This window comes from Schistocerca nitens, chromosome 2 (assembly GCF_023898315.1).
Source record: "Schistocerca nitens isolate TAMUIC-IGC-003100 chromosome 2, iqSchNite1.1, whole genome shotgun sequence".
Classification (NCBI taxonomy): Eukaryota; Metazoa; Arthropoda; class Insecta; order Orthoptera; family Acrididae; genus Schistocerca; species Schistocerca nitens.
Genome location: NC_064615.1, coordinates 169482754 through 169500707, shown reverse-complemented (window position 1 = coordinate 169500707; position 17954 = coordinate 169482754). Strand labels below are relative to the sequence as shown.

General features: G+C 44.7%; 1 protein-coding gene across 1 annotated transcript in view; it reads right to left on the bottom strand.

Moving 5' to 3' along the window:
- Positions 1 to 3938: 3938 nt before the first annotated feature.
- The window catches only part of LOC126234900 (cuticlin 2-like), a 78801-nt gene continuing 64785 nt past the window's right edge, over positions 3939 to 17954 (bottom strand). Inside the window, exon 3 of the mRNA XM_049943640.1 lies at positions 3939 to 4321. Within this exon, the coding sequence (XP_049799597.1) occupies positions 3939 to 4321 (383 nt within the window). The remainder of the gene's footprint in view (positions 4322 to 17954) is intronic.

Below are 17954 nucleotides of genomic sequence, written 5' to 3'. Positions count from 1 at the left end.
CTTTTTCTGCGCACTCTTTGAGTACTTCTGTCTGTCTGATTGCTGTAGTTTCGATATCTGCGAGTAGTGCCAGATCGTCTGCGAAGGCTAGACAGCTGACCTCCAGCTTGTCCTTGGTTCGTAGAAATCCCAATGGCTTCCAATGGCCTTGTATTTGCAGCTCTTTCTCCCAGTTCTTGATGACCTTATCCAGCACTAGGATGATGAGGAGCGGTGAGAGTCCACCATCTTGACGAACGGAGGTTTCGGAGATTTCCCCCTTGAATTTCACCTTACATGTATGTGTCTGCCAGTGTCTGATCAGCCGCATTGTCTTGCCATCCAAACCTCGTTCATGCAGAATGTTGAACATTGACTGGCGGTCGATGGAGTCATATGTCTTCTTGAAATCAACGAAGAAGCATATGACTGGAATGTTCCTGAGGGCTTTGATTTTCAGGGTAGTCTTCAGATTGAAGATTTGTTCTGCAGAGAAGCGACCAGGGCGGAAGCCCGCCTGGTACTCGCCGATCTTCTGTTCAAGTTGGTTCCGTGTTCTTTGGAATAGGCACGCTGAGAGTACTGTGTATTTGACTTGTATTAGTGAAATGCCCCTGTGATTGTTCACATCTGTGGGGTCACCCTTTTTGTGCAGAGGGTGGATCAGTGCGCATTTCCATTCGTCTTTCTACTTTTCTGACGTCCATATGTCTGTGATGATCTGTGTGAGTTCTCTGAGTGTGTTTGGTCCGAGGTGTTTCAGTAGTTCGGCCACTATGCCGTCTTCACCAAATGTCCTGTTGTTTTTGAGGCTGAGGATGTGCCTGTGGACTTCCTCTTGTGTCGGGGGTAGGGAATTTGTGTGTCTGTCTGTAGGTTATTCGTCTGGGAATCTCTCTGTGGGTTCTGGGCAATTGCGAAGTTCTGAGAGGTACTGTGCCAGCACCTTACAATTCTCCTTATCCGTCAGTGTCAATTTTCCGTCACTATTTCTAAAGCAGAGTAGAAGTCCCTTGCGTTGTAATTGCGGAAGTTGTCCTCTATAGAGTCTAGCTGTTCCTTCAGATATTTCCACTTGAATTGTTCAATAATTTTTGCTGTCGTCTTTCCTGTTTCGTTGAACACCTGCGAATTTTTTGGGAACTTGTTACTGTTGCATTACTGGTATGCCAATTTCCTGGTAGCGAGTGCATTCTCACAGTCAGTGTCCCACCAGGGGTGCTTGGTATTCCTCTTCAAAGAAATGAGGGCTTGTGCTTTTTCTGTGATTTTTCTGCGGGGATTTTGCCAGTCATTTGTACGTTCTTTTTCCCAAACCTCTTTCACTCCAGAGGCAGCCATTTATTTTGTGTGAAATTTCAATAGGGGAGTTTTCTTACAGAAAATTCTTTTGGGGGTCAGAATCAATGTTGGCTCCCCTGCGTACCTGTATTTCATGGGTACTAGGTACGAGACTTGGAACTTGCCTAACTGCTGGACTGGTGAACGCAAGGTTTTCTGTTTTCTGGGGTGTTTTCTGAGGGATGTCGACGTGAGCTTGAAGTTGTGCTGCTGGCAAAGTTCTATGAGTCGTGTGCCATTTTTGTTGGTGAATTTATGTGCGGGATAATTTCCAACTGTTTTCCTGTACATTTTTTCTCTACCGATCTGTGCACTGAAATCTCCCATAGGAAGCTTGATGTCATTCTTGGGGACTTTGGATAATACTTTCTCAAGGGCTGACCAGAATTTATCTGCTGACTGTGGGTGTCTCTTGTTGCTCTGGTAATTAGAGGGGCGTGAATTGATCCGTGTGTATTTTTTGTTGGCGCACTGAACGCGCACGGTCATGAGTCGGTTGTTAACTGGTGTGACTTCTCTGATAGATTCGAATATGGTATTATGGACCACGAAGGCTATCCCCAACAGCGGAGCGCCTTTGGCAACTCGCCTATCGGTTTTGCTCTTAAAGCTGCGGTACTTACCGTAGTCTGTGGTGTCTTCGTCTGTGATACTTGTCTCTTGTACTGCGAGGATCAGTATCTTCTGCCTGTCGAGTTCTGTCACTAGGTTGTGCAGCCATCCAGGCTGTATGAAAGTGTTTATGTTGAAGGTGTCTATGTACGTTGGTGTCTTGTGTGGGAGTTTGCCAGAGAACCAGAGAACTCCGACTTTCTCTGTGGTCGTGGAAGTCCGGGTCCCCCAGAATCCGAGTGCCCGGTTGCCGCCTGTCAACGGGTGGACTGGTTACCACCTGGGGTGTTCCTGTTATTGCTTACACGAATCATGATTGCTTGTAAGCATTGGTGTCCAGTGGTAATCCACTGGGTTTGTTAGAATCAGGAATTGTCAGTTCCTGAAGCATGTATTGCATCAGCGCTCACTGAGTGAACAGACGCTGACCAGTCGAAGGTGGCTACCATCGCAGACGCGACATGGATTTGATATATTTGGATTTGAAATACTCCATTAGTCCCGAGTACTGGGTTGTCTCGTCGCCACTACGCTAATTTGAAGTCCATCTTCTCCACCGTAGATGCTGTTGAGGTCTTCACTCTGGCAAGGGGCTGTATAACTGGGAAATACAATCCGGAACCAGATGACCCTGGTTAGTATTATTATTATTATTATTATTATTATCATTACGATTATCACTATTAGTGGCAGCAGCAGCAGTAGTACAAGTACTGCCAGTATGATTTAGTAGTTGATACATATGAACACTACAGACACTCAAATCATTTTAATACTTATATGAATGGGTGGTGTCTGTTATCTCTGACAAGTCGGAAATAACAGTTTCTATGTGGAATCCACAGCTGTGATACATATAAAAATTGAGAGTGGAGCGGGAGAAAGGACAGGGAAGGTACTGCTGATGTGAGCTGCATCACACCGTCTTGCGGTATCAGTGACAACGAGTGAAAATGTATACCGGACATGGATTCGAGCCCAGAATCTCCTGCTTACCAGGCAGTTACGATGACCACTTTTTTTTTCCTTCGATATTGTTCATTGCGTTTGGTTCTGGCGGACGTCGCACGACATCCTTTCAAGTCGATCGGTGATTCCTTCACTCAGTTTTTTTTTCTTTTTTTTTTTTCACAGAGGCCAACCAGCTCTGTGACCGAACACGCTGAGCTACCGTGCTGGCATTCACTGAGCCATCCAGACACACTGTTTATGCAGATGCAAGGACTATCTCGGCATGCCTCTTGCGCTACCCATATTCCCACCTAGCGCCATTTATTCGCAGTCCCCGTCTATGTCCTGTCTGCTCGCTACTTTGAGATACCCGTAGGATGACAAACGCAACTGTGCATCCGCACTGATGGTAGCGGTTTCATTGCCCATTGAAGCGAATGAATTATAGGAGTAAATGGTGTCTGTTCCTTCGGACATGTTCGAAAGAAGCATGGAGAACATGAAAGGAGACTGTGGATAGTCGGTGCTAGGTGGGTATGTGGGTCAGACGGGAGGTGTGCCGATAACGTCCTCGTAGTTGCGATAAACACTGTGTCCGGATGGCACAGTGATTAAGGCAACTGTCTAGTAAGTAGGAGATCCTGATTTTGAATCCCAGTCCGGCACACATTTTCACTCGTCACCACCGATTACGAATAAAGTCCCGATGTAGCTAACATCAATATTTCCTTCCGTTTTTCCGCCCCCCCCCCCGAAACTTCAATTTACATAACATTGTAATATTACTTGCCATATTAATATGGTTATTTCAGAGTAATTAGTCTAGAAAAGGTACCGTATACATGAAACCCCGGTCCGATGTAGGAGAGGTCATAATGGCCCTATTCAGATTGGGTTGAATAAATACACGTAAAAAAATAATTTTTTGAGATGTTACTTGTAACTTTATGGGCACCAGCATTATGTTACGTTCCCCCAGCGCTAAGTTTCACCTCGGAAACCGAGGTACCTGAACTGAGGCGCACGGCTGTGTGTTGCTCCGTTAAGTACGCTACCTACCACTGCTGAAACGTTTCCATCCTCCTGGGCGCATGTTGGCCCGGGGCGGAGTGGAGGGTCGCTCTGTTGACGCAGGCGGCGGGCACGTGGCCCAAGATAAGGCCGAGAACGGCCGCGAACGCCGCGACCTCGGCCGCCCTGCCCGCTGTGTTTGCAGTTGCGCCGGAGCTGGGGTGGAAACGGGACTGGGGTGAGGCATCTCCCAGCCTCCCCATTTGCCTAATAGCTGTGTACTCAACGTGTGGCGCGCCGGCCGCCGCTATTGATTCTATCTCCGCCGCAGATGGACTGAAGGGTGGGACAGCAAACAGAGGCCGTCGAGGTCCAGGAGCCGCAGAGCGCCTTCCGGCGCGGCCCTCTGAGGACCGCTGCGCCGGCTCTGCAAACCGCCCGCCACTGTGCGCCGGCTGCACTCTGGGGTCAGCCGGTGCTTTGCGCTAAAGGGCCACCGACCGCTCTTCTCCGGATAAGAAGCTTTTAAGTCAGGCTAACCTCTCTCACTACACTAGGAAGATAACAAAGCAACAAAGTGTACTCTATTCCTGGACATTATAACTGTAAAAACCATGAAGGGACAAGAAACAAAAAGTCAAACTGATGTGATTCCTGAGTTTCTCCCAGCGTATTTGATTGGGTTGGGTTGTTTTGGGGAAGGAGACCAGACAGCGAGGTCATCGGTCTCATAGGATTAGGGATGGACGGGGAAGGAAGTCGGCCGTGCCCTTTGAAAGGAACCAACCCGGCATTTGCCTGGAACGATTTAGGGAAATCACGGAAAACCTAAATCAGGATGGCCGGACGCAGAATTGAACCGTCGTCCTCCCGAATGCGAGTCCAGTGTCTAACCACTGCGCCACCTCGCTCGGTCGTATTTGATAATCAAAATATCCACGGGTGTACTGCAGGTCTACAGTGTCCAGCGGGCACAATATTTCGGCGATCATACATATCGCCATCATCAGGTGAACTGACGGACTGAGCTCCTGTGAACGCTATGGCTGCTCAGGGGGAACTGGGTTCGGTTGCTTTTTTTTTTTGGCACTTTTTCATTCCCTCCTCTGATGGAGGAGGGCGGGCTGTTTGAGGGCATGCTGGTGTCCCTTTTCAGCCGTTGGGTTTTTACATGGTTATTTTTATTTGGTACAATTTATTTTTCCTGCAAGTGCATTGTTATAATTGGTTGACAATTTTGTTACTGCAGGTTTTTAGCGAAATGGAGACAATATAAACAAGTATATTAACATAATAAAATTTAAATTTACAGAAAAAAAAGAAAAAAATGAAAACAACATAAACAAGTGTGTTAACATGATACAATTTAAGTTTACGAGAAATGAAGATAAGTGAAATAAATGAAGATAGAATAACCAGTTATATCAACATGATAAAATTTGAGTCTACAAGGGCATGAAGTGCACAATGTCTATAGCAATGAAACAGGAGAGATATATAGAATACAAAATAATTGGTGTACAAAAGACATAAAATGTAAATTTATGTTTACATTATGGGAATTTATTGGATGATTGAGTTAGATACATGTCTTGTGTTTATGTGTGTTGGTTCAAATGGTTCAAATGGCTCTGAGCACTATGGGACTTAACTTCTGAGGTCATCAGTCCCCTAGAACTTAGAACTACTTAAACCTAACTAACCTAAGGACATCACACACATCCACGCCCGAGGCAGGATTCGAACCTGCGAACGGTTTATGTGTGTGGTTGATAATGTGGTGTGAGAAGTTGATATATATATATATATATATATATATATATATATATATATATATATATATATATATATAATTATTTTGTTGTGTATTACAGATTCCGAGCGTAGTTATATATATATATATATATATATATATATATATATTAATTTGAAAAATATATAATAGGTGTATGTAATACATCATTTATCCTGGGTTTTTTTCCCCTGTGAGGGCGTGAGCGGTGTTTGGTGTTATTTGGATTATTTGTGTTTCCTGTGGTGGATTCTTTTGTGTGTGTGTGTGTGTGTGTGTGTGTGTGTGTATGTGTGTGTGTGTGTGTGTGTGTGTGTGTGTGCGGGTGTGAGTGTGTTTGTGGTTAATCTGTTGTTCTTTCGTCAAGGTGAGTTGGTGTTGTTGTGTCTGCAGTTAAGAGTAGTAGGGATGGGATGAGGTCAGGGAATGTTTTGGCTGTGTATTGGGCTATTGTGCGTGATGGGGGAATGTATTTGTATTTCGGTTTTCTGTTTTCTCTTGCGTTTATAGTGAGAATGTCCTCCATGTCCGGTCTGTTGTGGATAATGTGATTTCCATATCTCGCCCTAAGTTTGGCCATTCTGGTTTGGAGTGGTTCTATACCAGAGCTTGTATATACTTCGCTGCTGGGGGTTGCAGCTTGGTGATGCTGCGTATTAACCTCCTTTCCGTTTTGCATAGTTTTTCCGCTACGTGGGCCTGTATTCCCCCGAGTGGGGTGACTGCGTATTCGAGTATTGGTCTTATAAATGTTTTATATGTATGTAGGGCTGTTTCGTCGCTGCAGCCGTGGAAGCGTCGTTGAACCTGTCTTAAGTTTTGTCGTAGTCGTGTTTTGTTCAAAAGGTGATTTAGGTGCGTTTTCCAGTTCAGGTGTCGGTCTAAATATACTCCAAGGTATCTGGCTGAGTTTGTCAGTGTGAGTGGCGTGTTCCATAGTCTTAGTCGGATGTCGTTGTCGTCTTGTTGTCGTTTTCTTGTCAGATGTCTGTGTTTGAAAAGAACTGTCTGTGTTTTGTTGGGATTGGGCCGAATTCGCCACTTGGTCATCCATTGCTCTAGTCGTGTAAGGTAGTCGTTCGTTGTACAGTGTTTGTTCGTAATTCGGTGTACCAGTAAGCTGTATCGTCTGCATACAGTCCTACGGTTTCGGTTCGTGTCCTGACAGTGGGTATGTCGGCTGTATATAAGGTGTAGAGTAGGGGCGATAATATTCCGCCTTGGGGTACCCCTGCTTGTGGGGTAAAGGCTTCGGATTTTTCTTTTCCTACATGTACTATGCAAGTTCTGTCGGTTAAGTAAGCTTTTATAATTCTTGTCATTTTCGGTGGGATTCTTATTTCTGTTAATTTGTAAAGTAGTCCGTTGTGCCATAATTTGTCAAAGGCGCGCTCGATGTCCAGGAGTACAGCGAGCGTGCAGTGTCCTTTGTTAAATCCTTTCGCTATGCTGTCAGTCAGTCTCAGTAGGGGGTCGTTGGTGGAGTGCTTCTGTCGAAAACCTGCCTGTATAGGGGGGATTAGTCCTTTGTCATCTGTGTATTTCCGTATCCTGTCTGTCAGTATCCGTTCATATGTCTTTCCTATTACGTCTAGTAGTGATATTTGTCTATATGAACGGGGTTCAGTCCTTGGTTTGTCGGGTTTAGGGATCATTATTGTTCTGCTGGTTTTCCAATTTGTCGGGATAGTTTCGTGATTAATGCAAAAGTTGAAGATGAGGGATAATAGAGGGGTGAGGGTATGTAAGGGAGCTTTTTGGAGGTGGAGTCGTTGGATACCATTTTAACCAGGGGCAGAGTTTCGTCCCGTGTATATTGCGTCTGCTCTATTTCAGTCTCTGTTAAGTCTTTAGTGAGGGTTAGTTGTTCTTCTGTTTCGGTTGTGGGGGTTTCTACGATACGTGGTAGTTGGGACTCTACGTGTTGTCTGAATTGTTCGTCAAAATTGTCGTCAGCTGGAAATGAATAAAGTTCTTGCAGCACTTGTTTGAAAGCTTCTGCCTGTTCTTTGTGGTCGGTCGTTGGCTCGTTGTTTACCAGTAGTGTGGATTGAGTCGTCTTTCGTTGTGCTGTTAGGGTCTTGAATCTATTCCAGAACTTTCTGCCCTCCCTGTAGTTTAACTGAGCACAGGTGTCGTCCCATTGCTGTTGTTTGTGTGTTGAGATGATTCTCTTCACCCTAGCATTTAGTCTATTCCACTGTCGTTTAAGGTCTGGGTTGTCTCCGCGTAGTCGTTTTTTCTGTCTAATGAGATTTAATGCTTCTGGGGGATGCAGGGTTTCCAGTTCTCTATTGTTTTTGTTGCTACCGCTTCTGTTATGGCTCTTTGGAAGGCTGATTCGAGTCTGTGGGCAACAATTTGTAGGTCATCTGGGTCTGTGATACTGTATAGTCAGCGTTTCTGTATAGTTTTATGGTTCTGCTGGTCGGGTGAGGGGGAGGTGATTGTGGGGCTGTTGTGAATGTGATGGGGAGCTGGTCACTTGTGATGGAGGCGCCTACTTTAGGTTCAGTACTGGTGTCGTGGAGGTCTGGGCTGTAGAGGATGTGGTCTGGGTTTGATGTGCCTTGGAAGCCTATGAAAGTGGGTTCATGAACTGGTACTCTGAGTATGGGTTCGGTAGTTAAGAGGTCGAATAGTAGTCGGCCGTTTCCATTGTCTAGTCTGTCTCCTAGTAGGTGATGTCTGGCGTTTAGGTCTGCAAGGAGGACGGTGCGGTCTTGTGTCATGACGTGTTGTATGAATTGTGTTGGCAGTGCTGTGCCTGGCGGGTTATACATACAAACTATTTGGAGAGTCCTACTGTCCCTGTCTTTAATTTTAATTATTATGGCCTCAATGATGTTGTATGCCTGTGGGAGCGCAATTTCCTGGGCTGCTATGGAGTTGTTTATATAGATTGCAACGCCTCCTCTTCCGTCTTGCCTGTCTTTGCGGAAGGTGTTATATTTTGTGAAGTCGCATTTGTCATGGTCGCGGAGCCAGGTCTCTGCAATTGCAGCGATGTGTATTTTCTCGTGGTGAAGTGTGTGTGTGAGGACAGTCCGTTTATTTTTTATCCCTTGCGCATTTGCAATAAGAAGTTTCAAGTGGTTTGTGTCGTCCGTGCTTTCCATGGTGGTGGTGCGGCGGCGGCCGATTTAAATACCCTCCGCCCGCGACGCGCTCCCTCCGCTGTCCGCGCCCCGCGCCACGGCCGCGCGGTGAACAGAAATGCCGTGTGGCTAGGACCTCCCGTCGGGTAGACCATTCGCCTGGTGCAAGTCTTTCTAGTTGACGCCACTTCAGCGACTTGTGAAATGATGATGATAAGGACAACACAACACCCAGTCCTTGAGCGGAGAAAAATCTCGAACCTAGCCGAGAATCGAATCCGGGCCACTAGGTATGACAGTGTGTCGCGTTGACCACTCAGCTACCAGGGGCGAACTACACTGTAATTGTAACGACCCACTACGTATCGAACCAATGGTCGGGTCGTCACGTTATAAGATTGCTGCCCACATCCATGTTTCAGCGTTCCTTTTAGTGCATAACAAGAGTCCACGGAGTTGTGCAGACAGTCAAAACTCATGTTGCACCGACCGCAAGGCAAACCTACATTCGTGGGTGAAACTGCATCGCATGATATACGAATGTTGCAGACAGAAGCCGAAGTGTGCGCTCACAGCTGTGTTGTGAAGCTGGGAAGACATCTACAATTGCGCACTTCACAGGTCGAGAAAAATGGGTACAGAGCCTGACAACTGGGAGCAAAAAAAGTGAGTGTTCCTACAGAAAATATAAAATGTAACTGTGTCTTTTTGTCAACAGAACTGAAGATTATCGCAACAATAACAAATGTGATGCAGCATTAATGGAAATATTGTGTATGTTAATAGAGTACATTTCGCAGAGAAACGTAGGGGAAATTAAGATGAAAATAAAGACTCTGCGTTCAAAATATTGCGGAAAAAGACAGGTCATTGACATCTGGAAGAGAAGCGCTGTCAGTCGCGATGTTTAAGTAGTGGAAGTGTAGTGTTTTGACTGACTGATTCACCACAGGCATGGAATCTTAGGGCAACCGATAGCTTCTAGGACGAAGTAATTGCTTTTCTGATCGCATCGTATTAGGGATCAGTTCACTGTGTTGTTTATGACTTCGTACACAACGGTAAGTTAAGGTCGGCTACAGAGTGGTGCGGCAAATGTTACAGTAGGAAAGCTGGGCATGCAGGAGCAGAAACAAGAGGCAAACAAGTTAACACAACAGACAGAAGATTTACTTATATTTCCCCAAGCGAACAAAGACTCAATACAAGTAAGCAGCGTGAACTAGAGTCCAGCTATGAATGTCAACAAGGAAGTCTCGCTGTCCTAAGCACAAACGAAGGTGACGTAGTTTAGTTGTTCCTAGTGTGATGTGAATGAGCTGAGGGCGCTCGTAGTACGGAGCTGCTGGAGGTGTGACTCAGCAGATGCGCACCATTGGGTCCGTCAGATTACGTGCGAGTATTGGTATGGTGGTTGTATGTGTTTGGTGCTTACAGAATGTGGTGTCACCGCCAGACACCACACTTGCTAGGTGGTAGCCTTTAAATCGGCCGCGGTCCGTTAGTATACGTCGGACCCGCGTATCGCCACTATCAGAGATTGCAGACCGAGCGCCGCCACACGGCAGGTCTAGAGAGACTTCCTAGCACTCGCCCCAGTTGTACAACCGACTTTGCTAGCGATGGTTCACTGACAAAATACGCTCTCATTTGCCGAGACGATAGTTAGCAAAGCCTTCAGCTACGTCATTTGCTACGACCTAGCAAGACGCCATGTTCAGTTACTATTGATATTGTAAATAATGTACAGACAAGAGCTATGTTCAACATTAATGGATTAAAGTTAAGTATTACACCAGCTACATCCATTTTTTTCTAGTCTAAATTCCTTGTCCTGTTCCAGACCTCACGCCGGCCTGCGTGAGCTTAAACGCGTGCCTTTCGGCTTCCTCTAAAATTCGTGGGTTGGCTCTCCTGCCAATCCACAACACAGAAGCTCAACGGCGAGGTTGTCAGCGCCGTGCGACCGTCATATGGAAACTTGGCCTCCCATGACCAACCCTGGAACGCCGTGTGGTGGTACCAGTACCTGATACCGCTTGTTGAGATCACCTCTTCTCGTATGATTTCAAATTAAGTGCGAAATAAGCTTTTTCTATAGTAATTTTGATATAATGTTCTTTCTTTTAGCCCAAAATGAGGGTGTATCAGCTTCAAGTAAAGGAATATCAGCTTAGTTTCCATTTCTATTTTCTTTTGATTTTTTTGAATTTACTAATGTGAATAGTTTCCTAGGAAATAGGAAGAAGTTCTGTTCTCCTGTTACGCTGGGATAAATGGAGGATTGTGTGAGTCCTCCGGTGTAGTTGACCGCAAGGACAGGCTGAAGGCCGCCCAGCTAGCCCTATGGAGAGAGGATAGTTACGTCTGATTCTGCCAACTTTAAGGCGTCTTTGGCGGGTCTACAGCTGCTCTTTGGCTTCAGTGTTTGGAAGGTAGGAAACACAGCAGACAGCTGATCTCGAGTAAACACACCGAAGTTGTAACTGTGGTACGGCCAACAGCCTGATGCCGGCGGGCACCATCTCGCAAAACAATTTATTGAAATGGCGCTATAGCCAGGAGCAAGACGGTGGAATGTTGAGGGACGGGATTAACCAATGAACTCATAATAATCGGAATCACATTTGTCACTGTACCACACAGGCAGCTTGTAGTGAAATTGCGTGCTTATGGAATATCGTCTCTGTTATGTGACTGGATTTGTGATTTCCTGTCAGAGAGGTCACAGTTCGTAGTAATTGACGGAAAGCCAACGAGTAAAACAGAAGTGATTTCTGGCGTTCCCCAAGGTAGTGTTATAGGCCCTTTGATTTTCCTTAGCTATATATACGATTTGAGAGATAATATGAGCAGCCGTCTTAGGTTGTTTGCAGATGACGCTGTCGTTTATCGACTAATAAATTCATCAGAAGATCAAAACGAATTGCAAAACGATTTAGAAAAGATGTCTGAATGGTGCGAAAATTGGCAATTGACCCTAAATAACGAAAAGTATGAGCTCATCCACATGAGAGCTAAAAGGAATCCGTTAAACTTCAGCTACACGATAAATCTGACTAATCTAAAGGCCGTAAATTCAGCTACATACCTAAGTATTACAATTACGAACAACTTTAATTGGAAGGTCCAAAATGGCTCTGAACACTATGGGACTTAACTTACAAGGTCATCATCCCCCTAGAACTTAGAACTACTTAAACCTAACTAACCTAAGGACATCACACACATTCATGCCCGAGGCAGGATTCGAACCTGCGGCCTTAGCGCCTAAAACCGCTCGGCCACCTCGGCCGGCAAATTGGAAGGAACACATAGAAAATGTTGTGGGGAAGGCAAACCAAAGACTACGTTTTATTGCGAGGACACTTTGAAAATGTAACAGATCTACTAAGGAGACTGCCTACACTACGTTTGTCCGTCCTCTTTTAGAATACTGCTGCGCGGTGTGGGATCCTTACCAGATAGGACTGACGGTGCACATCGAAAAAATTCAAAGAAGAGCAACACGTTTTGTACTGTCGCGAAATATGGGAGAGAGTGTCACAGAAATGATACAGGATTTGGGCTGGACATTATTAAAACAAAAACGTTTTTTATTGCGACGGAATCTTCTCACGAAATTCCAATCACCAACTTTCTCCTCCTAATGCGAAAATATCTTGTTGGCACCGACCTGCATATAGAGAAACGATCACCACGACAAAATAAGGGAAATCGAAACTCGTACGGAAAGATATAGGTTTTCGTTCTTTCCGCGCGCTATATGAGATTGGAGTAATAGAGAATTGTGAAGGTCGTTCGATTAACTCTCTGCCAGGCACTTAAATGTGATTTGCAAGGTATCTATGTAGATGTAGATGTATCACTGGTTGTATTTCCCAGAGGATAAACAGAATCTTAATTACATATTTGAGTAATTACCAGTGCAACGAAAAACTAGTCCTAAGTTGCAACTGGTTTTTCGTTGTACTTATTAACAGAAGTTTCTGACCCACAGCTGCTCTTGCATGCTGGAAGTTTCTTTAAGTGATCACGTCTACATCTACATCTACATACATACTCCGCAATCCACCATACGGTGCGTGGCGGAGGGTACCTCGTACCACAACTAGCATCTTCTCTCCCTGTCCCACTCCCAAACGGAAAGAGGGAAAAATGACTGCCTATATGCCTCTGTACGAGCCCTAATCTCTCTTATCTTATCTTTGTGGTGTATCCGCGAAATGTAAGTTGGTGGCAGTAAAATTGTACTGCAGTCAGCCTCAAATGCTGGTTCTCTAAATTTCCTCAGTAGCGATTCACGAAAAGAACGCCTCATTTTCTCTAGAGACTCCCACCCGAGTTCCTGAAGCATTTCCGTAACACTCGCGTAATGATCAGACCTACCAGTAACAAATCTAGCAGCCCTCCTCTGAATTGCTTCTATGTCCTCCCTCAATCCGACCTGATAGGGATCCCAAATGCTCGAGCAGTACTCAAGAATAGGTCGTATTAGTGTTTTATAAGAGGTCTTTGCAGATGAACCACATCTTCCCAAAATTCTACCAATGAACCGAAGACGACTATCCGCCTTCCCCAAAACTGCCATTACATGCTTGTCCCACTTCATATCGCTCTGCAATGTTACGCCCAAATATTTAATCGACGTGACTGTGTCAAGCGCTTCACTACTAATGGAGTATTCAAATATTACAGAATTCTTTTTCCTAGTCATCTGCATTAATTTACATTTACTTATATTTAGAGTTAGCTGCCATTCTTTACACCAATCACAAATCCTGTCCAAGTCATCTTGTATTTTCCTACAGTCAATCTACGGCGACACCTTCCCGTACACCACAGCATCATCAGAAAACAGCCGCACATTGCTGTCCACCCTATCCAAAAGATCATTCATGCAGATAGAAGCCGGCCGAAGTGGCCGTGCGGTTAAAGGCGCTGCAGTCTGGAACCGCAGGACCGCTACGGTCGCAGGTTCGAATCCTGCCTCGGGCATGGATGTTTGTGATGTCCTTAGGTTAGTTAGGTTTAACTAGTTCTAAGTTCTAGGGGACTAATAACCTCAGCAGTTGAGTCCCATAGTGCTCAGAGCCATTTGAACCATTTTTTTGCAGATAGAAAACAACAGCGGACCTACCACATTTCCCTGGGGCACTCCAGATGATACCCTCAACTCCGATGAACACTCACCATCGAGGACAACGTACTGGGTTCTATTACTTAAGAAGTCTTCGAGTGACTCTCATACTTGGGAACCAATCCCATATGCTCGTACCTTAGTTAGGAGTCTGCAGTGGGGCACCGAGTCAAACGCTTTCCGGAAGTCAAGGAATATGGCATCCGTCCGATACACTTCATCCATGGTTCGCAAGATATCATGTGAAAAAAGGGCGAGTTGCGTTTCGCAGGAGCGATGCTTTCCAATGCCGTGCTGATGCATGGACAGCGACTTCTCTGTCTCAAGGAAATTCAATATATTCGGACTGGGAATATGTTCGAGAATCCTGCAACAAACCGATGTTAAGGATATTGGTCTGTAATTTTGAGGATCCGTCCTTCTACCCTTCTTATATACAGGCGTCACCTGCGCTTTTTTCCAGTCGCTTGGGACTTTACGTTGGGCAAGAGATTCGCGATAAGTGCAAGCTAAGTAAGGAGCCAATGCAGTAGAGTACTCTCTGTAAAACCGAATTGGAATCCCATCAGGACGTGGCGATTTATTTATTTTCAATCCATTCAGCTGCTTCACAAGCCCGGGGATGTCTATCACTATTTCCTCCATGCGGGAATCTGTACGAGACTCTACGGCGATATGTTTGTGCGATCCTCCTGCGTGAAAGATTTCTCAAATATTAAATTTAAAATTTCAGCTTTCGTTTTGCTGTCTTCCGTTGCCAGGCCAGACTGATCAGTGAGTGCCTGGATGGAAGCCTTCGACTCGCTTACCGATTTTACGTAAGACCAGAACTTCCTTGGGTTTTCAGCAAGATCTTTTGCTAAGGTATGACGATGGTAGTGGTTGAATGCTTCGCGTATCGCTCTTTTTACAGCAGCACGAATCTCTACTAACTTTTGCCTGTCCTCATTCTCCCGATCTTTCTTCCACCGCGAGTGCAACTGCCTTTGCTTCCTGAGCATTCTCAGAATTGCGCTGTTAAGTCCACAATGGACTTATACAAGCGCTACACCAAACTCAGTCAGAGGTTCTCTTTTAAATTGTAAAACGCTCAACTAACTTTAAACCCCAGAGACGTAGTGTGGCTGCAAGACAAACAGTTCTTACAGTGACGAAATTTACTAGGAACGAAAGTAAAATTGTAAGACACTAACAAAGCTAAACCCCAGTTAAAAGGTTACACAGCGTAGACACACGCTCACGCCTTGAAGCAGCGGGCGTAGCTACTGGTACCAGGTGACGGAATTATTACTCGTAGCGGTAACAAGAGATCAGTAAACGAAGACATACACAGTCACCAATACGAGCTCTAGGATTTACATGCACATTAATGAAACTATGAGGGACACATGAAAGAAATATAAGAACAGGATCAGAACAGATGAGCACCTACAGTTTAAAAGGAAGCCGATCAGATTTCCACTAACGAGCAAAATTTAACTACTTTGAGTTCAGCATTTATCGTGCTGATTAAGGATCTGACTCAAAGTATCCATTTAAATGTGTCACCGTCTTCAGCCAGTGTCTTACACAGTTAGGTAATCATTTAACGACTGTGACAAACTCAGTATCCAACTTCCCCGGGCTCAGCACTCTATAAATACTTAATAAGTATCCTGACAAATTTTATCACAACCCGGGTAACTACACTCAACTCGTTCCCAGACCCGCTTCCTTTTTTTTTTTTTTTAAAGCCCTCACGGTGGCAGACAACAGTGCGATAACGTTGGGCGATTTCCCTATAAGCCTAACGATTTCGCAAGGAAATTTATCGCAGCTCACCATTAAACAAAGAAGTCTCCGCAAATTGCGGACAAATCAATCCGGATCCATATAATGTTCACTATCCAGGTCATAATTCACCATCAGATTGCCGTATCACAACAGCCCTGGCTCCTTCAAGGAGTGCAGTAGAAGTTTCCGTCCGTTATGCCCTATGCGAGTGAAACCTTCTGCCACACGCGCTCCAAAATAGCACTGCAATGCAGGTGTGCTCCAGCTTTTCGCCACTCAAGTCCGCATGAAGTGCACAACTACCACTAGCAGCGCCAGAACTCATGCTGTTACAACGAACGCCATCCAATCTTTTATTTTTTATTTCTGCTGGTCACCCAACGAGTGAGCACTACTGAGCATATACTCACCCCTTTTCCCAACCAAAGAGATGACCACTATTGATATATGAGATAAAGAGGACATTCCTACAAAGTTAAAATGAACTTCCACGCCAAGACTCAGCTATCAGTGAAGAATTCAGGAAACGGAACTCAAAGGCCGACACAAAAATAATCGCAGCCTCGTAGAAATAGGACGCCACTTAGAGCTACATGTTCTCTATAGTTCGTATTCTTGTGTGGGATTTAAAACGTGCTTGCTTGTGTGTGCGTAAATGGACTGGCGAAAAATTTTACATGTGAATCTGTTCTCTTGTAAAATCGTGACTGATTGATCGTTCTGTGGTGCTCGCACTGGTGGAAGACCTAATGTTGCGACCGAGATATTGGCTGGAAGAAGAGCGGGGGCTTCTCTCTTACGACACCTCCTGCTAGGACCCCGACTGGTGAGCATCGACCGAGTTTTCTAAAATTTAACACTTGGCACGAACACATCATATTCGAGCGTTTCTTAACACGACAGGTTGTCCAGTGGGCCACCACCTCATCAAGTTTAGCCATAGTTAGCCACTTTCGCTGAGCAGAACCGCCAGTTTCATCCGGCCGCGTGCGGAAGTGGACATCATTATTACGCGACTTCCACATGTTTCTTGCTGCCCGGCCGCGGGCGCCGGTCACAATTGCAGTTGTAACACCCCAAATATGGAACCGCTAATGAAAGCCCTTCCGCAGTAAAAGAAATAGCAAAATTAGTTATTCTGACATTGACGGGAGCTACTGACTACAAAATTAACACTATTGCAAGTTTGACTAACAGGAATACTATGTGATTAATAACGTTTATGATAAAGAAAGGACTAAATGAAAGACTATCAGATGATACGAAACCTGAATCTTTAAATAAATAATTCAAAATATATTCTTTACGAAGATTAAAGCCCAGACCATAAACAGATCAGAGATAACATTTATCCAAGAATAGAATCGTAGCCGCGTCGAGCTGTAAGTTCGCTGCGACTTCAATGTAACACTGCAATGGATATGTTAACTCTGTCTCTTGTGTAAACGTCGCAATAGTAGTAAGCCTATTGAACGCTACGAGATTGTTTCAAACCGATGTGAAGTTTTAAAAGTTCTCTAGTATCCATTTGATGTACTAGTCAGAATTTCGAACTGAAGTAAAGTAACATTTACGGTTTAGCCAGACAACGTAGCAGTTATTATATGTGAAAGAAAAGTAAATCGTGTGATACCTGATTAACGCCGGGACTTAGCCTTCGGGATCGATTATTGTCAGGAACATCAAAGGACACAGCAATATACCAACCACCGACAAAAAGTCTGTTGTTAGCCTTGAGCAGGAAACAGCTACACGCGATCACGAAGAACTTACAGTTACGCCGTGTTGTAGGAAGCCGTAGTCCATATCAGAATCGCTGATGCAAACTGATTTAAGACCCTGAACGGCAGATCGGTGAGTTTTCAGTCTTGGTTTCAATAATTACGAAGTTCAATAAACTCCAGTATAACCTAATGCTCCGTGTCGGCTACGTCATTTGATGGAAATTTACTGTGTAATTGTGACATTTACTATTTCTTGAGAGAAAGCAGAAGTTAAAGGGGATTTAGGGATTTTATTAACAGCGAACAGCAAGTTTACACCGAAATATGATGCTTTTTGTACGATGTCCGAAGAGTATTTTATACCTGGAATTACGTCGTATTAGTTGTTGAATTAACACAGTAGCGACGCCTTGACGACGCTATATTAATTAATAAATCAACATCCTCGAAAAACTATGATGTGGCATCGGCTTGAGTGACGGACTTTACAATTCAAGATATCCTATTATCTGCGTTTGAACACTCATTCGCAA